At 42.8% G+C, this 24,235-nt stretch overlaps 1 protein-coding gene and 1 non-coding gene across 4 annotated transcripts in view; one reads left to right on the forward strand and one right to left on the reverse strand.

The window, feature by feature from the left end:
• Positions 1-19,390, forward strand: part of Mettl16 (methyltransferase 16, RNA N6-adenosine) — a 49,345-nt gene extending 29,955 nt beyond the window's left edge. For 2 of the 3 annotated variants that reach the window (XM_059271175.1, XM_059271174.1), the window contains exons 6-10: positions 1,971-2,113; positions 9,160-9,229; positions 10,518-10,607; positions 18,346-18,543; positions 18,649-19,390. In XM_059271175.1, coding sequence (XP_059127158.1) covers positions 1,971-2,113; positions 9,160-9,229; positions 10,518-10,607; positions 18,346-18,543; positions 18,649-19,248 — 1,101 coding nt within the window. In that variant the 3' untranslated portion in view covers positions 19,249-19,390. The remainder of the gene's footprint in view (positions 1-1,970; positions 2,114-9,159; positions 9,230-10,517; positions 10,608-18,345; positions 18,544-18,648) is intronic. The other variant, XM_059271177.1, reaches the window with a different exon arrangement.
• Positions 15,236-15,342, reverse strand: LOC131918199 (U6 spliceosomal RNA). Its single transcript, XR_009380924.1, has one exon. It is a non-coding gene; the product is annotated as a U6 spliceosomal RNA (small nuclear RNA).
• Positions 19,391-24,235: the final 4,845 nt, after the last annotated feature.

Consider the following 24,235-nt stretch of genomic DNA (forward strand, 5'->3'; position numbering starts at 1 on the left):
AGCATGTGATAGGCCCTAGGTAAAAACAAAAACCTTAGCACTGTACAACCAAAACATAATACATTTGGAAAATTCAACCAGGCTTTGGTGGTGGTGCATTCTTTTAATCCCAGCACTCAGGAGGCAGAGGCAGGTGGATCTCTGTGAGTTCAAGGCCAGCCTGGTCTACAGATCTAGTTCCAGGACAGCCAGAGCTACACAGAGAAACCCTGTCTCAAAAAAACAAAAAACAAAAACAAAACATACAAATTCAGTGCAGGGCCTGGAGAGGGCTCAGCAGTTAAGAGTACTTACTGTTCTTCCAGAGGACCTTCAGCTCTGAGCACCCACATGCAGCTCACAGTCTGTCTGTAACTTAAGTTAAGTTCCAGGGACTCTGACGCCTTCTGACTCCTTGGGGACCAGTAGTACCATACATGCATGCAAACACTCATACACATAAAAATTTTCAAATTGTTATTGTTATTTTAGACAGAGTCTCACCACATAGGCTGGCCTGGGACTCATAGAAGTTTCTTCCTCTCAAGTGTTGGGATTAAAGGTGTGCATCATCAGACTCAGCTCAAAAATAAATCTTCAAATACAATTTTTTTTGACAAAGTAGGGGGCATTTGGGCAGAAATTTATTAGAAACACTAACATTCCTGATTAGAAAATAAAGCTAAGTACACTTAAAATAATTAAAAATTTAGCTTTAATTGTAAGTTTATGAAGAAAAGTAACCATACCTTGCAATAAAATTTATTAAAAGTGTTGTTTCTCTACATTCAAAGAATACAGATAGGGGCTTTAGGAAGACTTGATGGCACAGTCCTGAGAGCAGCTGATACTCTTACCTGCTGAGCCCACTTTTCCAGCCCCCTAAATACCTTGTTTTACTGTCTTTTTAAATTTGAGGCAGGTGTTAGTAAGTTGTCTCTGGCCTGCCAGACAGTTTTCTGCATTGACAGCTTCTCATGTTCCAGCCACAGTTGCAGTTCCTCAGCACTTCTTAACATCTGTAGCTTTGGCATGCCACCCCAGTGGGTGTGGGGTGGAGTTTCCCTGATGGCTGGCTGAGCTGAGCATCTTTTCATGTGGTTAGTGTTCCTTTGCTCATCTTCCATGGAATAATGCCACCCCTTTCCAGTGTGGAGGCTATAATTTAGACCCTCACAGCTCTGGCTAAACTCTCTACACTGAGCTGATCAGCAGCCCTGTCCTCTTTGCCCATTTTTGTTTGTTTTGCAACAAAAATGACTTTAGAACCTGGGGCCCTGCACATACTGGGCAAGCACTGTGCGATTAAGCGGTGGCCCCATCCTCCTCTTTGTCCATTTTAAAATTGGGTTACTTTTCTTCCTATTAAGTTTCCTTTACACATCTTGGAACAAGTCCCTTTAATTACAGTGTTTGCAAACATTTTCCATACCCTGTGGTTTGTCCTCAATTTTTGATGGTATCCTTTACAGTGAAGCTGATTTTAGTTTTGATGTAATACAATTTATCTATTTTGTGTTGTTCTTATGCTTTTTAGTGTTGTATCTAAGAAACCATTGGCTAATCCAAGTTAATGAAAATTTACTTTTATGTTTTCTTCTTGGAAGTTTTATAGTTTTACCTCTTAAATTTATGCCATTGATTCATTTGAGTTAATTTTTTCATATGAAGTGAGGTAAGGATGGATTAAATACTTAAATATAAAAAAAAACCCATAAAAGTATTAGAAGAAAACATAAGTAAATATTGATTTAATCTTTGGGTAGATTTCCTGGCCATGGTATCAAGACAAAGCATAAAGGAAAAGCAACAGATTGGGCTATATAAAAGGTAAATGTTTTTATATTTAATCCCCAGGGCCTTGTGCATGCTAGGCAAGTGCTTTATCACCACACTACAGCCCCAGCTGGCTGTGTGACCTTTTAAATCTTCAGTGTAGCACAGTAATAGCTAGATTACGTTCAGAGACCATGGCTTTTGTTGTTGCTCAGGGTGTGAACTCTCGGAATTCTCGAAGACCTCCACCTAGTTCGGTAAATACTGGGGGCATCACAGAAATCATGGCTGAAGGAGGTGAACTAGAATTTGTTAAAAGGATAATCCATGACAGTTTACAACTTAAAAAAAGATTAAGGTAAGTAGAAATATTTGTCTCGTGTGATCCTAAAGCAACTATGTCACTTTAAGGAAAAATAATTACTGGGACTGAAAAATAAGAAATGTCCAACAGGGGGCTGGAGAGGTGGCTCAGAGGTTAAGAGCACTGCTTGTTCTTCCAAAGGTCCTGAGTTCAATTCCCAGCAACCACATGGTGGCTCACAACCATCTGTAATGAGATCTGGCTCCCTCTTCTGTCCTGCAGGGATATGTGCAGACAGAACACTGTATACATAATAAATAAATCTTTAAAAAAAAAAAAAAAGAAATGTCCAACAGACTGTACAGATGAAGGGAGGGAAGTCCCAAATGATTGTATTGTTTCCATTAGTGTGGTCCTGGGATGGAACAAAACTGACTCAAATACGGCTTTTGATTAGAAAACAGATGGGTGCAAATCTGCCCCATGAACCAGAATCATTTTGTTGCCTAGTCTTTGAAGCAGTTGAGGTTCTTGGACTCAGTTTCCTAAACAGTGACAGATGTGAGGACATTGAGCTGTCAGGAATTTAATGAAGGAAACAGATTGCCAGCCATCTCCAGAGATGGGTCAGGGCTGTTCTGTTTTAAAAGCTAATTATTTTGGACAACACACCTGTCATCAAGCAGTGTTAGGTACTCAGACAGAGAGGCTTGTCTCGTGTCACTCTGCCCCCTGCCACATGCTGTTGATAGGGTAGATAATGTGATAGTGGCTGGCACTCTCAGTCCTAGGGTTGAGTTTTGTGAACTAGAGAAAGTGTTTATTTGTATTTATTTTTGTGTGTGGTAAAAACATAAAATTTACTATCCAAGGTTTCTTGAGGGAAGAGGGCATGTTGGGGAGAGTGAACTCAAGGTCTCACATTGGCAGGCACACACCAACACTAAGCTACATTTCATCCTTATATAGCAAATCTTTTTTTTTTTTTTTTTTAATGTATAGGGTGTTTTGCCTACACATGTGTGTATGTATAACATGTGAATGTGTGGGGCCCGAGAAAGATAGAAGAGGATGTTGGATCCCTTAGAGTAGAGTTACAGATGATTGTGAGACTTCATGTGGGTCCTGGGAATCGAACCCTGGTTCTCTGGAAGAACAGCCAGTGTGTTCAAACACTGTCCCATCAAGTCTACAGTTGAGTAGTATTAAGGACATTCACATTGTTGTGCAGCTAATCTTCAGACCTCTTAGTATTTTTGGTTTTCATTTTGTTTTGAATCAGGGTCTCTCTACATAGCCGTGGATATTCTGGAACTTACTCTGTAGATCAGGCTGCCCTCAATCAAACTCACAGAGATTCACCTGCCTCTGCCACTCAAATGCTGTGATCAAAGTCCTGTACCACCATGCTTGTGAACTTGTGATTTCCCAGAGCTGCACCTGTAGCTGTACCTGTTAAGCAGCAGCTCCCTGTTACTTCTCTTGCAGCCCCAGCCACTGTCTTCTGTCTTTGAATTTAACTGCTCTGAGTAGCGCATCTATGTGAAGTCGTACAGTAGTTGTCCTTTTGTGATTGTCTTATTTCATTTAGCATAACATTTTCATGCTTCATCCATGTTGTAATCTCTCCTTTTGAAAAAATACAAGGGGTAGATTCTAAGGTGCTATGAAGATTCTAGATTAGAAACAAGTATCTTAGCTAGGTGTGGAATACATACATGCCTTGTAATGTTACCATTTGGGAAGTAGAGGTGAGAGGATCAGGGGTTCAAGGCCAGAAAAGAAAGAAAAGAAAAACAAAAATTTCCAAGTATCCCCTACCATTTGCTGCTTTTATCCATGTAAACTGCTTTTTCTTGGGTTGGAGAACTGGCTTAGTGGTTAAAGCACTTGTTCCTCTCTTAGAGGACTTAGGATCAGTTCCTAGCACTCACCTGGTGGCTCCTAACTATCTACAACTCCAATTTCAGGGGCCCCAATGGCCTCTTCTGACCTCAAAAGGCATCAGGCATGCACATGATACATACATGTAACCAAAACACCTGTACATGTAAAAGAAATCTTTTTTTGTTTGGGTTTTTTTGTTTGTTTGTTTGTTTCTCAAGACAAGGTTTCTCTGTGTAGTTTTGGAGCCTGTCCTGGATCTCGCTCTGTAGACCAGGCTGGCCTCGAACTCACAGAGATCCACCTGTTTCTGGCTCCTGAGTGCTGGGATTAAAGCTGTGCACCACTGCCGCCTGGCAAAAGAAATCTTTTTAAACATTTAAATATTATTTTTTTCTTCTTGCTCCTGAAGTCACACAGAAACTCAGAAGGCCCAAGCCATGTTCAGTAACAGCTTAGTTCATTGCCACTTGATTTTGGTTAGCAGTTGAGAGGAACTTAAAGGGTAAAATTGTAGAACTTGGTTTCACTTATAAGTGAAACTTTCTGACTTAAAAGTTTAATTTCAGACTTCCACTATGAAGTGGAAGTGATCTGTACTGCAGTTTTGTTTCTAAATAGACCACGTTTGCACCATGTAGCCACCCTGTGCTATATAAGATTGCAGGGGGAAAATGTAAAAGTTTATTTTTAGCCATGACAATTTAGAATTTATGTCAGTTTAAATGATGAATTTTTGAGATGAAGCAGAACATTCGGCTGCTCTGGTGACTGGAGGCCTTTGTTCTAGCAGTCTATTTATAGGTAGTAAGGTGTTGGGCTCGTAGCCATTTTCACCCCAGGCTTCTGCTTGTAACTTGCTTTTCTGCATTACAACTTAATTTAAAAATTGGCTTAAAGAATTTTCTAACTAACCTTTCCCTACTGAAATGAGACAAAGTTCCTCAAATTTCTTACTGTTTCGTTTTCCATGGGTCAGTCTTTATAATGACAATTGCAAATTGGTAATCTTTCAAATAATTGATGGCAGAGCTGGGTCCAAATAAACATAAGGCTATGATACCTCGTTTTGCAAGAATGATTGCCCCAGATGACATATATTAGGACATAGGACCTAGTTTAAGCCCAGTTGGGGGCAATTCAAGTAAAAATTGTTCCTTCCAAAGTAGAATTCTAATGACTAAGTCCATAAACAGGGTCGTTAGAAAGATCATCATTTATCAATTGTCATAATAATAATTGATCTGTGGGAAAAATCAACAATGGGAAATTTGAAGAATCAGATATTGGCTGGGCTGTAGCTCAGTGATACCGTGTGTGTGTGTGTGTGTGTGTGTGTGTGTGTGTGTGTGTGTGTGTACATGTTTGTACCCTGGGTTTAATCCCAAGCATTGAAAAACAGCAAAGAACAGGGTATTTGCATAGTTTCAGAGCGTCTTGGAGAGGCCAGAAGGACTGCTCCCACCCCATGAGCTCCTGATCTGAGAACCTGTGTCCTCACAGCAGAAATAGGTACTCAGATCTAACTCATATCCTGACATGAAAGTAAAAGACGATCAAGGAACAGTTCCAGATTGAAGAGATTAAGGAGACATGACAGATGCCTGAAGTGCACAACCCCACACTGGAGTGTGTATGCAGGGAAAATTCGGGTAGTTGTGAAAGTAAATATCGATTATGCTCCAGTCCAGATCATAATATCATGTGCATGTTACATTTTGTCCTATTTCGATAATTGTTCAGTGTTGTTACCAAAAAGAAGGTTCTTTTTAGTTTCTCCAGGCAGGGTTTCTCTGTATAACAGCCTTGGCTGTCCTGGGAACTTGCTCTGTAGACCAGGCTGGCCTTAGACTCACAGAGATCTACTTGCCTCTGCCTCCCGAAGGCTGGGATTAAAGACATGTGCCACCACTGCCCAGCTAAAAGGAAGATTCTTGTTTGTAAAGTATGCATGCTGAAATATTAGGATTCAGGAATGTTTCATGGCTACTTCCCAAATAGTTTAGGAAACATGTAGAACCAAAGACATGGGGGAACTTGCTAATTGGTAAATCTGGGTGAAGGGTATAGGAGAGTCATTTGTATTAATCTTGCAGCTCTTACAGGCCAGAAATTCTTTCAAAATAATTTTTCTTGAAACTTAGCCTCTCAGAGGAATTTTGCAATGCTGTAATGAGTAGAGTACTACTTTCATGATTAAAATTCTGTGATGAGTTCAAAGTCTCTTGGGTAACTAGATCTTCTTTTGTTCTTTTTTGTTCTACTTGCACTTTGATTAGTTGTCACAGGGTGTCTCTTGAGATTGCAGCCAGCATTTAGTGGTTAGGCATGTGAACATAGGAAGCTAGAAACAAGGTAGGGTGCCTGTAGTTGCTTTGAGACAGTTTTCATGCATCAGGCCAGCCTTTGAAATCACTGTTTAGTAAAGGATTACTTTTAATTTCTGATCCTTCTACCTCTACCTCCCAAAGGTATGCACACTTTTGTCCAGGGCTTTGTGCATGCTTGGCAAGAACTCCCCATCCCACCTTTTTTGAGACAGTCTCATTTAGTCCAACTGTGGGTTTGAGACTGTCTTGACTCTGATGCTCCCCTTCCTGAGTGCTGGGGTTCTAGGTTTGCATCACCATACCCAGCCTGTACATTTTCTTTAAATGTACTTAACAACAAAGTACTTGGCCTTCCTTCCTTCCTTCCTTCCTTCCTTCCTTCCTTCCTTCCTTCCTTCCTTCCTTCCTTCCTTTCTTGTTTTTCAAGGCAGGGTTTCTCTGTGTAGCCTTGGCTGTTCTGGAACTCACTTTCTAGAGGTTCGCCTCAAACATAAATATCCATCCACCTGCCTCTGCCTCCCTAGTGCTGAGATTAAAGGCGTGCACCACCACCACTTCCTGGCTGAATTCTTTCTTTAATTAATGATGTAATACAAGAACAATTTGAGTTTGTACTTCTGGAGTAAGTATGGTAGTTTGTGTCTTTCAAGGAGTTTGTTTGAACTAGTTGTGAGATTGTATAGTAAGAGCTGTTTATGCCAGGCGATGGTGGTGCATACCCTTAATCCCAGCACTCAGGAAGCAGAACCAGGCAGATCTCTGTGAGTTCAAGGCCAGCCTGGTCTACAGAGCGAGATCCAGGATAGGCACCAGAACTACACGGAGAAACTCTGTCTCGAAAAACCAGAAGAAAAAAAAAGTTGTTTATAAATATTTTTTCTTGGGACTAGAAAAGTGGGTACATTGGTAGAGTGCTTGCCTGGCATGCATGAATCTCTGGGTTCAATCTCTAGCCCATAGCACTGAATAGACCCAGCATGGTGGTACATGCTTATAATCCTAATACTGGGAGTGAGGTGGGGGCTGGAGGCAGGGAAATCAGAAGTTCAAGGTCAGCATAGGCTGCACAGAAAGCTGGAGACTAGCCTGAACGGAGAGAGAGAGAAAGTCTCAGTCTCTCTCTCTCTCTCTTCCTACCCATTCTCCCTTGCTTTCCCTCCATTCTGTGCCCCTTATCATGTTTGTAGTTCTGTGATGATGTTACCTCTTTCAAGCCTGATAATTTGTCTTTTTTATTGATTTTTTTAATCTAATCTTAATTATTTCCTTTCTTCTTGAGTTTTTTTCCCCTTGATTTGCTTTGCAGATCTACCCGCTTCGTCTTCTCAACCCTCACCTCAGTCCTATCAGCTCAGCAGGATTTTTGTGCTGTTGGAGGATCCTTTCCCTGTACTGAAACTGGAAAGACGCTTAGTGCACTACATTCTGGCGGCTGTAGGACTTGCTGTCTGCAGTTCCTTTCATTCCTTTCTTTCTTTCTTTTAGACAGTTTCATCACTTTCAACAGTAGAAGGCAGTTCCCATGCTAGCTAATCTGACTGAAGCACAATCCTATATCCGTTTTTATTTTTTCAGGCTATTTAGAATAATCAGAAGAAATGATACTCATCACTTTTTTAAAAAAAAAAATATTTATTATGTATACAGTGTTCTGCCTGCATGTATCCCTGCAGGCCAGAAGAGGGCACCAGATCTCATTACAAGTGGCTGTGTGCCACCATGTGGTTGCTGGGAATTGAACCCAGGTCCTCTGGAAGAAGAGTCAGTGCTCTTAATCACTGAGCCATCTCTCCAGCCTAATATACATCACTTTTACCCTTCAACCAGTTCACCTCATTTTTTCTCCACTCCTTCAGAGAAGTTCTCTATAGTCCTGGCTGTCCTGGAACTCGACTCTGTAGACCAGACTGGAGTTGAACTTAGAGAGATCTTTCTGGTTCTGCCTCCCAAGTGCTGGGATTAAAGGTGTGAGCTACCACTGCCTGGCTGGCATAGAGCAGTTCATAACACAAGTTCAGGCAGGATTCTGTGTTTTCTTAATATAGTGCGAGGGTATTTGTATGCCTTTCTGTTATTTTTTTAAAGATTTATTTTGAGTTTTTTCTTGTTTCTGTGTATGTACACAATGTTTGTGCAGGGCCTGTGGAGGCCAGAAGAGGGAGTCAGATTCCTTGGAATAGGAGTTCGTGGGTGGTTATGAGCTACCATTTGGATGCTCAGAAACTGAACCTGGGTCCTCTGCCAGACCAGCAAGTGCTCTAAAACCATCTCTGCAGGTCCTGCCTTTTTGTCGTTGACTAATGTCTGCCCTACAGCCATGTGGCCTTCGTTCTGTGTATGATAGATGGAGCTCATCTTCTTTGGTCCCTGTCCAGATATGTACATTTTAAGCATTGGAAAACCAAGCAGATTATTTATTTATTTACGTACTTACCTGTTTTTTGTTTTTTAAATGACTAGGTCTCACTATGCACCCTTGGCTGGCCTGGAACTTATTATGTAGCCCAGGCTGTCCTCACAGAAATCTTCCCACCTCAGCCTCCTGAGTGCTGGGATTAAAGTTGTGCTCCCACTGCCTGGCAGGGTCTTTTTAATTATTTGTGTGTGTGCACGGCCATGGTGAGTGTGTGGAAGTCAGAGCAGCTGCTCTCTTTCCACCATGGGCTCTGGTTATTGAACTCAAGCCTTCATTCACTGTGCCATTTGCCAGCCAAGATTATTTTTTTTAGGTTGCCTTGGGCTTCTTTTTTCCATTATGTGATTCAGTATTTACCTAATTTGTACAATTTTTGTTATTGTTACTTGTAACTTAACTCAGTATTTTTTGCTGCTGTTCTCATGAACGATGCTTACAACTGCTTTTCATTTGTCTGATGTTTTCCCAAGGTGGTATAGCTGTATGCTGGGGAAGAAGTGCAGCCTGTCTCCACTGAAGGAAGAGCTCAGAATCCAAGGGGTAAGCTTTGTCACTGCCATTCAGGTGTGTGCTTTAGAATGTAGTTTGAGTAGGGCAGCCTTCTTTATACCATAAAGCTAAATCTGTTTTGAACATGTATTTATGTTATGTATATGAATGTTTTGTCTGCAGGTATATGTGTACCCACAAAAGTCAGAAGAGGCCAGATTCTCTTCTGGCGTTATGGATGGTTGTAATCTACCCTGTGGGTTCTGGGAACCAAGCTGGGACTTTTGCAAGAGCAAGAATTGCTCCTAATTGCTGAGCCATCTCTCTAGCCCAGTATTTCTTGTTAAAGATATTAAAAACTACAGACTGGTTAGTTACTTGTTGTTGTTTGTTTGTTTGTTTGTTTTTTAAGAACAGGGTTTCTTTGTGTAGCCCTGGCTATCCTGGAGCTAGCTCTGTCACCAGGCTGGCCTGGATCTCACAGAGATCTGCATGCCTCTGCCTCCTGAGTGCTAGGAATAAAGGCATGCAGCACCACCGTCTGGTTACTTTTTCTTTATTGAAATCTGATAAATGAAAGGGATTGTACATCTGCTTATGGCCAGACTTTGGTTGGCTCTTGTATTTAAAGAAGTAAACAAAGGCTGGACGTGGTACGTGTCTTTAATCCCTGCACTCATGAAGCAGAAGCAGGTGGTTTCAGTTTGAGGCCACCCTGGTCTCCATAGCAAGTTCCAGGCAAGCCAGGGCTACAGAGTGAGACCCTGTCTCAAAACAACAGTAAACACAGGCTTAGGAGCCCTGAGTGCTTGTCTGGCATGCTTGAGGCCCTGTATTCAACCCCACACTGCTAAGGCGGTCCACATCTGTAATTCTAGCTCCCAGGAGGTAGAAGCAAGAGGATTCCAAGTTGAAGACCAGTTTGGCCCAGGTAGCCAAGTCCTCTGTCAAAGAAATGAAGAAAAAGTACCTAACCCATTTTACAGTGACTCTAGAGAACTGTTTTAGCTGTTTGTTGTTTGACCTTTGAGACCTATAAATGCTAGTATTTTATGAGAGGTAAAAATTCTGTATAGAGATAATCAGCTATACATACCCTTTTTTTTTTTTTTTTTAAATAATGTTGTTAACTAACAAAAACAACCATAGGAGTTAGCAGCCAGAGACATTCCTAGAAAGACTTTAGTTTGAAGGTGGGCATGGTGACGTGCACTTGATTGCTAGTACTCAGTAGGTTGAGGCAGGAGGATCAGGAGTTCACGGTCACCCTTAGCTACCTGAGACCCTCTCTCAAATCAAACAAAACTTTTATATGAGATGCTGTGTTTATTGGTTTCAGGTTCCTAAAGTCACCTTCACGGAGTTCTGTCAAGGCAGGACAATGCGATGGGCCTTAGCTTGGAGTTTTTATGATGACGTCACAGTACCGGTAAGTAAAGACTTGATTTGGCTTCTCCAAATGCCCATCACGTGATGAGCTTCCACAGATCATAAATGAACTCAATCTGTACTGTCACGTTTTCCATTCGGAGAATTTCCATTTCTCCAAATATTTATGGCAAAATGGAAATTGTTTGTAAACAAGAGGTAATCCTAGCATCATTTAGAAGTTAGAAGTGTAGGCAGCATAGCCTGTAGGAACACCTGGCCAGTGTAACTTCTGGTGGACATTCTTCAGTCTGTTTCTCTAACTGGCCACTGCTGCTTTCCTAAGCTGCTATGATTGTGGTTGCAATCATTTTTCTTTTTCCTGTTCTGATTTCTCATTGCCGAAGCTTGAACCCAGTGTCTCAAGCATTGCAGGCAAATGTTGTACCCCAGGTTATACTCCTAACTCTGTGGCCGACTCCTTTTCCAGTGTAACATCTGTGCTGATCTTAGTAAAAAGCTCTGGCTCGTCTTTTATGGTTATCACTAGAAAGTGGGTGTGGGTAGCATGTGCCAGTCCCAGAGCTTGAAAAGTGGAGGCAGAAGAATTCTGAGTTTGAGGCCAGCCTGAAGTAGTACCAAGGAAACTGCCCCAAAAAGAGCTGGAGACGTGGCTCAATGGTTAAGAGTGCTTTCTGCTCTGTTAGAGTGCTGGAGTTCAAATCCTAACCCTCCACATCTGCCAGCTCCTAACACCTGAAACTCCAGCTCCAAGGGCTCCATTACACTCACTCCTCTGCCCTCCGTGAGTGTGCATATGTGCGGGGACACACACACACACACACACACACACACACACACACACACAAATCTTAAGAAAAATAAAAAAAATTGTTTCTAGATTTCTCTTGGTTCTCTGTACTATTGTATCTGCAAAGAAAAGGTTTTTGAGGCTAGAAATGGTGGCACACAGCCATAATCCCAGCACTCAGAAGGCTGAGGCAGAACATTGAGAGTTCTGGGCTACATAGTGAGGTGTTCTCACACACACACACACACACACACACACACACACACACACACACACACTAATAAAAACCAAGCAGACTGAATAGTTTTCTGGGCCTCCCAGGAGGTAGTGATTTAGAATAGCATGTGTCTGTTCTTTTTTTTTTTTTATTTTTTTGGTTTTTCGAGACAGGGTTTCTCTGTGTAGCTTTGCGCCTTTCCTGGAACTCACTTGGTAGCCCAGGCTGGCCTCGAACTCACAGAGATCCGCCTGGCTCTGCCTCCCGAGTGCTGGGATTAAAGGCGTGCGCCACCACCGCCCGGCATGTGTCTGTTCTTAAATCTCTCTGCAAGAGTGGTCTGCTGCTTGCCTGGAGCCACACATTCTAACCTGTGCTCAGCTACTCAGCTCTTTTTTTGCATGGTGTGTGTGGAGGATAGTACTGACTGTTGCAGGTCTCTATCCCAGTCCATATTGTTAGCGAAATCCACGAGAGTCTGTTTAAGGGGAATCTGGGATTTATTAAGATAAGAAATGGGGAAATATACTCATGAATACAGGATATGGTAAATTCAGTTCCAGAGTCCTTGGAAAGCTGGAGACCAATTACACACTGCATCACACCACCTGACCAGGTCTTCACCATCCCAAAGAGCATGCCATCCCCCTTTCTCTTCCCCTTTGAGAGGTCACGAAGGCAGAGAAGAAGCACTGCCTCTATTGGGCCAAGGTAGTCCAAGGTCATTGGCGGAGGCAATACCCACTACATCATATAGCAGGCTTGTTCTGGGGCCACCTCCTCCAAGGACTTGGCCATTTTTGGTCTCCAGAGCTATCCTAGATGTTGCTGTCTTTGAGTCTTTCTCTGTTGCTATAGACAGAGAGATAGATAGATAGATAGATAGATAGATAGATGTATGTGGGAGCACCAAGGAATGGTTTGCAGATGCTGCCTTGTTTTTGAAAACACGAGGGTCAGATTTGAAGCTGAGCCAATTCTTTCTCCACAACGCAATGTGCTGCAGGATTGAAATTGCCTCTATAGAGTGTACTTTCCATGGAAGTCTAGACTTGCTTCTGGACTGTACAGTAGGGTACACAGAGGTTAGTGTTTAATTTTATTTAAAAAGCTTCCATAGCTTCTTCTTTCCATAGCTTCTTCCTCCTCAAATATTATTCTATTGTTTTCTAGACTATTAGGACCTACACAGCAGATGGTTAAAATCATTAGCAATGCCCTTAGCTATGCTTGTGCAGACACAAACAGCTGTGGGAAATTGGAGTAGCACCTGCTTCCAAGAGTATCTTCTTAACCTGCTGCCCACATTTTTTGACACAGCTGGGAAAAGCTGATAATGGACTTTGACATTCCCCACAATAACCCAGAGACGTTCTTGTTCACCCTCTTGGATAATCACAGATGCTAGTGTTAAAGGGCAGTGTCTTTGTACAAAATCAGTTTATTTTTATTTATGTTTTTTCAAAATCAGCTTACTTAGAAAAGGAATCTATGAGCTTCCCTCTCTCCTTTTTAGGGTATCTTGTAGCCCTGCATAGTTTCCGTCTGTCAAGGAATGCCTCTTGCTAGGGGCCTGAGATTCCTCCCATGCTACTGAGTATTTCTCCCTCCCCACCACTGCAGTCATCCCTAAGCTGCTAATAATGCATTCCCCAGTGTTCCATTAGCTGCACTTCAACTGCTGGTGTGTGTTTGTGGGAGGGCGGTGACAGCTTCTGATTTGTAGTAACCCAGCAACAGTTTCTTAGCATTGGCACCCTTGATGAACGACTGCTTTCCCTGTGGGTAGGTCCAGGTTACTCTTGGGAGAGTTTGGGTTGACCTTCCTCTTGGTTCCCCTCCCTTCTTCTTAGACTCCCCCAGTCACCATTTTTCTGGAAAACTCATGACATTCCTCTCTTGCTCCTGGTGGGGTCGGGCAGGATTAGAATGCTGTTTCCGTCAAGAGAGGAAGACAGAATAGAACTGGTTAAGCAAGAATATTGACCTACTTCCTCACTCCCACCCTGCCATTTATCGTGATGTGCAAGTTCCTATGGCAACTTGTTTTCACTTATGTCAGGCCTACTGACTTGTTTCTGTTGGTGCTGAGCGCTGAAAATTCTAATGCAGTTAATTCTGGTGCTTACACTGAGCCCACTGATGTTGTCTAGACTCATCAGCAACGAAAAGACAGCCTGCTTACTGTTGGTAGGACTTTTGTACCATCGTTTCTGACTGATGAGGGCATGGGGAAGTAGGAGGTTCCATAGCATGCTGGCAAGTCACTTTTAGAACCCCTTTCCCAGTTCTCTAAGTCAGCAGGGTGCTGCTTCAGGTCTGGTTTGCTTTCAGGAAGTTGATGTTGGTTGAAGGGAAAGGGTAGAGGGTGACACATAGCTCTAGTACATCGTGTACTCTTGATGTGAGTGCTGCTTAGGAACCCAGGTTCATAAAGTATACACAGGGCTGGAGAGATGCTCCCTCAGACCCAAGTTCAGTTCCCAGTACCCATGTTCACAAACCACAAGTCCAATTCCAGGGAATCCCGTACCTTCTTTCAGTTTCCATGTACCAGTGCACTAAAAATGGGAAGTAGATGGATGGTTTGTTGCTTATCATATGTGAGAGTTGAGTTTTTTGTTTGGTTGGTTTTTAGTTATTTTTTTAGGGGTAGGATCTAACTTCTGGTGCTGACTGGACTGGAACTTGTTATGTAGATCAGGTATGGTGTTCTTCCTGCCTCTTCTTGGTTCTGAGATTACAGGTATGTGCCACCACACCAAACTTTAAAATGGTTTGTGAATCAGAACTCTACCAAGGTCTAAATTAGGCTGTAAAACAGATATAGTGATTAGGGACTGAGCTTTGAGCAGAATCAAAGTATGAGCCTTGCTGTGGTAGTAACAAAGAAATCAGAAAAGACAGTTTCTCATGTGTTATTTTTTTTTCCTTTTTTTTTTTTTTTTTTTTTGGTTTTTCAAGACAGGGTTTCTCTGTGTAGCTTTGCGCCTTTTCCTGGAACTCACTTGATAGCCCAGGCTGGCCTCGAACTCATAGAGATCCGCCTGGCTCTGCCTCCCAGTGCTGGGATTAAAGGCGTGAGCCACATCTCTCTCCCCCCCCCCCCTCATCCCCCGCGAGTGTTAGTTTTGTAGCAAAGCAAAACACAGCTGAAACAATGTTGTACATTCATAAGTGCTGAGATGAATGATAGGGATGAGAGCATTTCAGAACAAGAAACAATTGGGGCTAATCTGAACTTTAGGGACCAAGATTTCCCTGTTTGTTTCCTTGGCTGTTTATCCTAAAGAAGGATTTGTTGAATATTTAAAGGAATAGCTTAGGCCTTAAGCTGAGGCACAGCCCTGTGAATAGGACATCAGTAGGTTTTGGAAGCTTTGATGTACTGCATATAGTTGTCGTTCTTATTTGAATACACATACTGTTTCTTTTTCATTAAACCAGGGAACAGTTGTGTGAACAGCAATACCAGCCTCTGGAGGCTGCAGAAAGTCAAGCCCCAGTCTGATTTTCTAGCCCAAACTTTAAACACTTGGATATTCATTCTGCTTACCAAGTCTCTTGTCTTTTCTTGAGCCTGGCTACCATAACCTCTTTGTGCAGTCTTTATTGAAGAATCTTGTTTTTTATTTATTTATTTATTTATTTATTTTTTTTTTTAAATATGGAACGCTTCATGAATTTGCGTGTCATCCTTGCGCAGGGGCCATGCTAATCTTCTCTGTATCGTTCCAATTTTAGTATATGTGCTGCCGAAGCGAGCACTTGTTTTGAATCATCCCAACAGCTTCTCCTCTGGGAAAAATTAGAGCTCCCCTAAGTCTACTATTCTGGTCAGAGTTCCTATCTGTGGTCTGGGCATGTAGCTCAGTGATAGAATGCTTTTCTAGCATGCACATAGTCTTAGGTTCCATCCCTCACATCACAAAAATAACAACGGCAATACTTTCTATAGATATAAAATCCAGAATATAGACACAAACTTTCTAGAGTAGATATAGAAGAGTTTCTGTTTGCTGTATTGAAAGTTACATATTGGGCTGGAGATATGGCTCAGCGGTTAAGGGCACTGGCTGCTCTTCCAAAGGTCCTGAGTTCAGTTCCTAGCAACCGCATGGTGGTTCACGACCATCTGTAATGAGATCTGGTGCCCTCTTCTGGCCAGCAGGCATACATGCAGACAGAACATTGTATACATAATAAATAAATCTTGCCCAGCATTGGTGGCGCACACCTTTCTTTAATCCCAGTACTCGGGAGGCAGAGGCGGGCGGATCTCTGTGAGTTCAAGGCCAGTCTGGGCTACAGAGTGAGTTCCAGGAGAGGCACAAAGCTACACAGAGAAACCCTGTCTGGAAAAACTAAAAAAAAAAATCTTTAAAAAAAAAAGAAAGTTGCCGGGCGGTGGTGGCGCACGCCTTTAATCCCAGCACTCGGGAGGCAGAGCCAGGCGGATCTCTGTGAGTTCGAGGCCAGCCTGGGCTACCAAGTGAGTTCCAGGAAAGGCGCAAAGCTACACAGAGAAACCCTGTCTTGAAAAACCAAAAAAAAAAAAAAGAAAGAAAGAAAGAAAGTTACATATTAAATAGTAGAGAAGAATGAGTAAACCATTTTTTTTCTTTTTTTTTTTTTTTTTTTTAAATTTATTTATTTATTATGTATACAGTGTTCTGCCTGCATGTATCCCTTTAGGCCAGAAGAGGGAGCCAGATCTCATTACAGATGGTTGTGAGCCACCATGTGGTTGCTGGGAATTGAACTCAGGACCTCTGGAAGAACAGCCAGTGCTCTTAACCTCTGAGCCATCTCTCCAGCCCCCCATTTTTTTTCTAAGTAAAACAGTTTGGCTCCATCTCAGCCTCTTTGTATTGTCCCACACACAAGATCTCTTTCTCATAGTGGTTGCCTCTGTAGCCATGAAATTTTTCGAGGTTTTTTTTTTGGTTTTCGAGACAAGGTTTCTCTGTGTAGCTTTGGAGCCTGTCCTGGAACCCACTCTGTAGACCAGGCTGGCCTCAAACTCAGAGATCTGCCTGCCTCTGCCTCCCAAGTGCTGGAATTAAAGGCATGCATCACCACTGCTTGGCTCGAGTTTTTTACTAGCGTATACTCCATGGCCCCTTGATTGATTGGTACTATCTAATATGGTAGGCAGGAGGATTGAAGATTTGAGTTCATCCTTGAGAGTTTTGAGACCAGCCTGGACTATGTGAGATCCTGCCTCAGAAACAACAACAACAACATTACTTCAGTTGGGGAAAATAATTTTCTGTATTAGTATCTGTAATGAGGTGTAAACTTGTCCTAGTGCCAGGGACCTATGGAGTTGGGTTTAATACCAATTTCTTTTTTTTTTTTTTGGTTTGTTTGGTTTGGTTTTTCAAGACAGGATTTCTTTGTGTAGCCTGTCCTGGAACTCACTCTGTAGACCAGGTTGGCTTTGAACTCAGAGGCCTGCCTCTACCTCTCAAGTTCTGGGATTAAAAGCCTGCGACACCACCGCCCAGCTAAATGTAACTTTTTAAGAGTATCTTGTAGAAAGTTTTAACTTTAAAGAGAAAATTTAATTACTATCATGTTACTTTTGGTGTTTTAAGTGGAACTCTAGTCCCTCTAGTGGGTGGAGTGTGACCTGCCTAAGTCCTAGGTAGAAAGTGTGATGTGATTGGACTCCCGTGACCTAGCTTTCCAATGTAGTGTTCTCTTTGGTGCTGGTATCCTCGGCTGACAGTCTGGGCCCAGCTTCTTCCACCCATGTGATTCTCAGGGGTCCTGATCATTCCTGGCCTGTGATTTTTGTAAGCTGCTGTATTTCAAGCCTCAGCAAGTGTTTTGTTTGGTATGGTCTCACTTTCTATACCTATCTGACCTGAAACTTGCTGTGTAGATTAGGCTAGCCTCAAACTTGAGGTCCACCTGCCTTGGCCTTCTAGGTGCTGGGATTAAAGGCGTACGCCATCACCACTCCACCTCTGCCAACCACTTAGCATATTTAAACTCAAGCAAACTGTCAGTTGATGATTTTATGTTAGGCATGTGCTTTACCATTGAGTTCCATCTCTAATCAGCCTTACTGTGTAGTAGTAATAGTGGTAGTAGTAATTCTTGGTGTGGAAGCAGATGACTACCTCAGCTAGTGTTCTTCAGCAGCATCCACCTTGCTTTTTGAGATAGGGCTTCTCATTGGCCTGTGAGGCTCCCTGATTAAGTGAGGCTGCCTTGGCCAGTGAGCCCCAGGCATAGTCCCATTTTCACTGCCCATAAGTGTGCCACCATACTTTTTTTTTTTTTTTTTTTTTAATAATGTGGATTCTTGGGGTCAGGTGCACATCTTCAGGCTTGTGTGACAAACACTTTGCAAACTGGGTTGTCACCCCCTGCCTGTGTGCAGTTCAGTATGGGCCTGCTTGGGGCACCACCGATACACAAGGCCATCCTAGTGCTTGGAGAGTGTCTATACTGGTAGCCAGAGTAGAACAAGGTGATAGGGTTGACAGAGTTTGTAGTTGGAGTTTGGATCCTGATTCTGTCTTTACTAGTGGTGTGACTGAGCTATGACATAGCCTCTGTCTCGGTTTTCTTTTTATAAAGTGGAGGAAGTGGTAGAGTCTTCTTCCAGAGCTATCTCCAGCATTGGAAATAACACGTGCAAAAACGTTTGTGTTTCGTGCCCTGTGGTTGGGGACAGAAATCCTGGGAATGTCCTTACTAGTGCCCGTTATAGTAGACTGTATTTCGTTGTTGGGGTAACTTTCTTTTTTCTTTCAGTCACCTCCAAGTAAACGAAGAAGATTAGAAAAACCGAGGAAACCGATTACGTTTGTAGTGCTGGAGTCTGTGATGGAAGAATTATCCCTCAAAGCCTTGTCACTGGGCTCTGAGACAGTGGAAGGCATAACAGTTGTGACAACATGGATCGAAAAAATCCTCACGGATCTGAAGGTGTGGACCAAGCATATTGATGAAGTACTTATCCATAATGACCTTTATGGCTTGTTTGCTTTAATTGAAGGAGTTGGGTAAGCAGTGACAGATGATTTCCTATAAAATTCTGATTTTTCCTCCACATAGGTCCACCATAAACGAATTCCTTGTGGGAAAGAAGAAGTTAGCCTTTTCCTGACAGCCGTAGAAAACTCTTGGATTCATTTAAGGCGGAAGAGAAGAGAGCGAGTGAGACAACTAAGAGAGGTGCCCCGAGCTCCTGAGGATGTTCTCTTAGCCTTGGAGGAGAGAAAGTCCACTCCCAAAGAGCTGAGTGGTAGCCAGGACATGGCCCCATGCTCCCAGGAGAGTGCCTTGTGTGGCCTTGCTGTACCGGAAGGCGAGTCTGCCACTGTCGGTGGCCATTGCCTCAGCCAGGAGTCACTTTGCCAGGAGGAAACTCCAGAAGCCATGGAGGATGAAAGGAGTGAGGAAAGGGGAGGGATAGGGGTCCTGGAAAGTTGTAAAGGCTCTAGCAATGGAGCCCAGGACGGAGAGTCTTCTGAGAAGGGAGACCGCCTGGACGAAGCAGCTGGACGTTACCTGTTTAAGTGCCTAATCAACATTAAGAAGGAAGTAGATGGCGCCTTAGTTGAAATGCATTGGGTTGAGGGCCAGAACAGGGATTTGATGAACCAGCTTTGTACCTACATACGTAACCAAATTTTGAGGCTTGTTGCTAGTTAATTCTTTATTTCTTCTACAGTTAGAAAAGTGTCTGTATAGGGCTAGGGATGTGGTGCAATGACTGTATGTGCTTAATGTTCAGAAGGCAGCCTGGGTTGAGTCCCAAACATCTAACATCAAAATAAAAAAACAAACAAACAAACTAACAAATCTATAAAATAGCTTTGGAGGTAAAGCTCATTGGGAAGCCAGAGCAATTTCAGCATTGGTCCATTAGTGACACCATGTGGAATCATGTTACAAAGCAGAAATACAGTTGAATGTGGTCTCTTAACACTTACAATCCCAATACTTGAAGGCTGAGGTAGGATGATTGCTGTGAGTTTATGGTCAGCCTACGCTACAGAGAAAGACACTTGTCTAAATAAAAAGAAGAAAAAAGAAAAGCAGAAATGAATCCATTTTTAACCTTTCCCCTCTGGGATATCTGGAGTTGTGTGTATAGTACAGTGGCTCAAGAGGAATTATGATTATTGTAACAGCAGATAAACTTAGGAGGATCTACTCCAGTAGTTCATCTCAGCCTGGCACGGATTCCCTGAGGCCAGAGGCACTGCTTGTGACTCTGATCTGGGTCAGTGCTGCCTAGAACATGTCCATCACTAAGAGTTATGGAGTTAATGGAGGCAGTACAGCAGAGCAGAGGTCTGGGAATGCTCATCGTTGCCTTCAAGACACCTGCTTTCTCAGGTACCTAGAGTTGATTGAGCCAGCCCTCAGAAAGGAGCTAGCCTGGGGTAGGTGGCCAGGCTGTCACAGAGAGACATCTTAGACTAAGGAGAGGGCCAGTCTGGGGACATAGGGAAGCAGCACAGTCCTCAGTTGCTGCTGTTCCGACACGGCCTATGTCAGAAGCAGAAGTGAGGAAGCAAGAAGGGGCACATCAAGAAGTGGGCACATCAAAATGTACCCACTCCCTCCTCCAGCCCACTGACAGTGTTGTCCTGTAGCTGTTGTGCTGCTTTTTGTTAACATGTGAATGGAATATGTTTGGTTTTTAATGTAAGACTTCAGAATTGAAAACTAGTCATCCTGTTTGAATCCTGAAATTGGGGAAATACTTTCTGGTACTTGAGTTGGGTAAATGGTTGATGTGACAAATGAGAAACTAAGTAAGGTCCTGTGTGTTCTAGGTAGGGTGTAGGGTGTATCTTTGTGGTAGAGCATTTACCTAGATGTATGAAGGCCCTGGTTTTTTTGTTTTGTTTTGTTTTGTTTCCCTTTCAAAACAGGGTTTCTCTGTTTTACTCTGGCTGTCCTAGAACTCACTCTGTAGACTTGAACTCACAGAGATCACCTGCCTCTGCTTCCCAAGTGCTGGGATTAAAGACATGACCCATTACTGCTCGGCTCCTGGATTATATTTTCAGCAGGTATTTGTGTGGTGTAAAGTGGAGTCTTTGATATGGCCAGCTAATTTATTGACCAAACCCTGCTTTTTTGGTGGATTTTCTGTCTACTTATCTGCTTATCCGAGGCCAGGGTAACAATGTCTGAAACACATTTGTAATGGGAATGCCGAGGTTTTCTGATACTCTGGAAGTCTCATTTTTGTTCTTTTCTGTCTCAGAAACGGTCTGCTGTGCTGGATTCTTGACTAATAGCCTAGGGTTCTATATGGACAGACTCTGGTATAGGGCTTGAGCTCTTTGGCACCCATAAAGACTTGTGCTGAGTAGTTAAGCTCCCTTTTTGAAAGGTGGCTGTGATTAGCAGAAATCGGTGTTGGGGGCATAGCTTAATAAAGAAAATGCAAATGGTGCAGTGGGGTTGAAAGCTGGGAAAGAACATTTTAGCCATGGTCTTCCAGAGACCAGGAGTATGTTGTCTTCTCCCCACCCCCTCCCCCTGGAGATCTGATCTATGACATAGCAACCAGAAACCAACTGAGGAAAAGAAGCACTGTTGTAACCTATCCGTTCATTTGACAGCACGAAGAAACCAGTGTTCAGGGTCACAGCCATGCCCAGATTGAATGCAGGCCTTAGATTGCCTACATCCAGTAATTATGTCTGTGTCTGTGTATGTGAGTGCAGGTGCCTGCAGAGGCATCAGATCCCCTGGAGCTGAGGTTACAGGCGTTTGTGAGCCAGCCACCTGATGTGGGTCCTAGAATCCAAACTGGGTCCTCTGCAAGAACAGTACATTCTTTTAACCATTGAGCTATCTCCCCAGCCCTGTTGTCGGTTTTGAGTCATGGTCTTATGTCTTCTCAGACTTCATGTGTAACTGAGATGAATTTCATATCCTTTTCCTCCAGTATCTTTATCTTGAGTGCTGGGAGTACAAGCCTGATTTATGTGGTGCTAATGATCTATTGAGCCCAGGACTCTGCCTGCTAGACAAAAATGCTCTACCAACTGAGCTATGTCCTCAGTCCCCACATCTAGTTTTCTTGATAAAATCTGAGGATCTCTGAGTTCAGTGGCAGTTAAATGCCAGAATACCTGGCGGATATTCAATAAATAATCAATAAATGTTTTCCTCATCATAAATTGGCAGATGTTCAATGATTTGGAAACAGAAGTGGCTAGAGATGTGACTGTGGTAGAGCACTTGCCTAGCAAACACAAGGTCCTGAATTCAATCGTTAGATTACAAAACAGACACACCAGTTACCCAGGGTGTCAGCCTTCTCACAGCTGTGTTAGTACTTTGTGTTTTCTCCCAGTCTTCATGTAGGTGGTACAAATGTGTGTGTGCTTCATTTGGATTGCAGTTATGTTGGAATTTTGACTTTCTGTTGACTTTTTGTTTGTTTGTTTAACTTAATTTTTTTTCATGTTTTGATAATTGTATTTTTTTATAGAAATTCCCCCCCCCCCCCCCCCCCCCCCCCCCCCCCCCCCCCCCCGGAGCTGAGGCCCAAACCCAGGGCCTAAATCCCCAACCCCTGATAATTGTGTATTTTTTTTTCCACACACTTTTGCCCATCAAAATGCCCTTCAGGCACAGTGTTGACCTTTGTTTAAGTCTAGTTCCTGGAGATTCTTAGAGAGTTGTATCTGTGTCTATGTGTGTTTCAGCCCTAAGGTTGAGACTTGTTATGGAGCAGGTTGTATAGGTATTAAGATAATGATCTTAGAATGGGAAGTGGAAAAAAAGTTTGACAAGAGTGGTGTCCACAGTCTTTGAAAAACTAAATCTGTGAGTACCTTTGCATTTGAACATTGTTTTTTCCTAACATCGTTTGAGATGACATTGAAAACATTTTAAACGGACATATTATACATGTGCTTTGTAATTGAAGAGAAGTTTTTTAAAGAAATTGGTTGCTCACGTGTCACAGTATTGAGTGGCATTCTGCTTACATGTCTGGAGGTCAAGTTGGTGTTGGTGGATTGATATGAAATTGAATCTCTGTGGTATTATCTTAAATTCTGTTCTGCTCTCTGGTTGGCTTCTGATCCCCCGATGGCTGGAGTGGGGACAGAGCTGAACTTGTTTTCCAGAGGGAACAAGGTGCTTTTGTTTAGAATCGGCTTGGGTTTGTCCGTTTGGTTCCTTCACCCTACCTGTTGGCAGCTCCGAGGAGGAGGAGGAGGAGGAGGAGGAGGAGGAGGAGGAGGAGGAGGAGGAGGAGGAGGAGGAAGAGTTTCAGCTAACCTTAAGGGTTCTGGTCGATTAATAGAGTTTAGAAAACAAAACCTCTTTTCCTGGTGGAAATCAAAGCTTCTGGTGTCTGACAGGAATAGTCAAATGGCCAGGTGTGGAAAAGATGTAAACATCCCACGCAGAAGCCATCCAAGGCCATTTTGTTTTATTTTAGTTTGGTTGTTTTTGAATTAGGGTCTCATTCATGAAGCTCAGGCTGGGCTTGAACTTTCAAGGTAGCCAAGGTTGGTGTTGAATTCATGGTTTTCCTGCCTCCACCTCCCTGTTTCTGGGATTGCAGATGTTGCCTTCATACCTGGTCTTCTGTGGTGCTGGAGATTGAACCCAGGGCTCTGTTAGTACAAGGCAGGTACTGTACCAACTGAGCTACATCCCTGGGCTCCCTCCCCCCACTTTGAAGAGAAGGAAGTGAGTGCTGGGTATGGTGACCCCACCTGTGATCAGCATTTGGGAGGTGGAAGGAGGAGATCAGCAGTTCAAGGCTGAGTTCAGAGTTGGTCTTGTCTACATTGTGAGTTGAGGGCCAGAGGGAGTTGTAGGAGACCCTGTCTCAGGGAGAGGGGGCAAGAGAGACAGGCTGTGGGAGCCCCTTGGTCTTTCTCATTTGCAGTACTTTCTTCTGAAGCCACACGGGGGCACCTTCAGCCCCTCTAATCGCGATCCTGAATTTCATTGTGAGAATGGGAATGGATGAAATTGTGTCTGTGGAATTTTCTAGAAATACTCAGTTGTACCCAGATAAGTATTTATGATGGTACATTTTCACTTAAAAACTTTAAAGTGAAAGTATAAGGAAGAAAAAAATCACTACCTGTACTTTTTTTTTTTTTTTTTTTTTTTTTTTTTTTTTTTTTTTTTTTTGAAACATGGTTTCTCTGTATAGTCCTCTGTGAAAGCAAGTTCCAGGACACTGAGATCAGCCTGCCTGTCTGCCTCCTAAGTGCTGGGATCAAAGGTGTGTGCCACCACTACCCCCCGGCTATGTTTTATGTTTGTTTTTTTTTTTATATAGTTTCACCTGACCAGCCTTTCTTTTTGTCACATCTTTCTATTCTAGAATGTACTCATATTGGGCCTGTCCTTTAGGTTTTTTTTTTTTTTTTAAGCTTTGTTTCAGGACTAGTAAGATATAGATCTCCTAGAGAAATGCATTTTCATTTTGCTTTGTATTTGATCTTTTGGCAGGCTAACATGCATGTGATGAGTTATTCATATGAAAAGTTGTGAGGGTTCTCTGTTTTATGTTTTTATAAACTAGCCGGGCCTTATTTCTTAGAAGGATGTTTCTGTATAGATCAGAGCATGCATATGACTAGCCCTGTATGGCTGTAGGCTCAAGGAGAAATGCTCCCTGTTTACTTTATGGTACAAA

This window comes from Peromyscus eremicus, chromosome 8a (genome assembly GCF_949786415.1).
Source record: "Peromyscus eremicus chromosome 8a, PerEre_H2_v1, whole genome shotgun sequence".
Taxonomy (NCBI): domain Eukaryota; kingdom Metazoa; phylum Chordata; class Mammalia; order Rodentia; family Cricetidae; genus Peromyscus; species Peromyscus eremicus.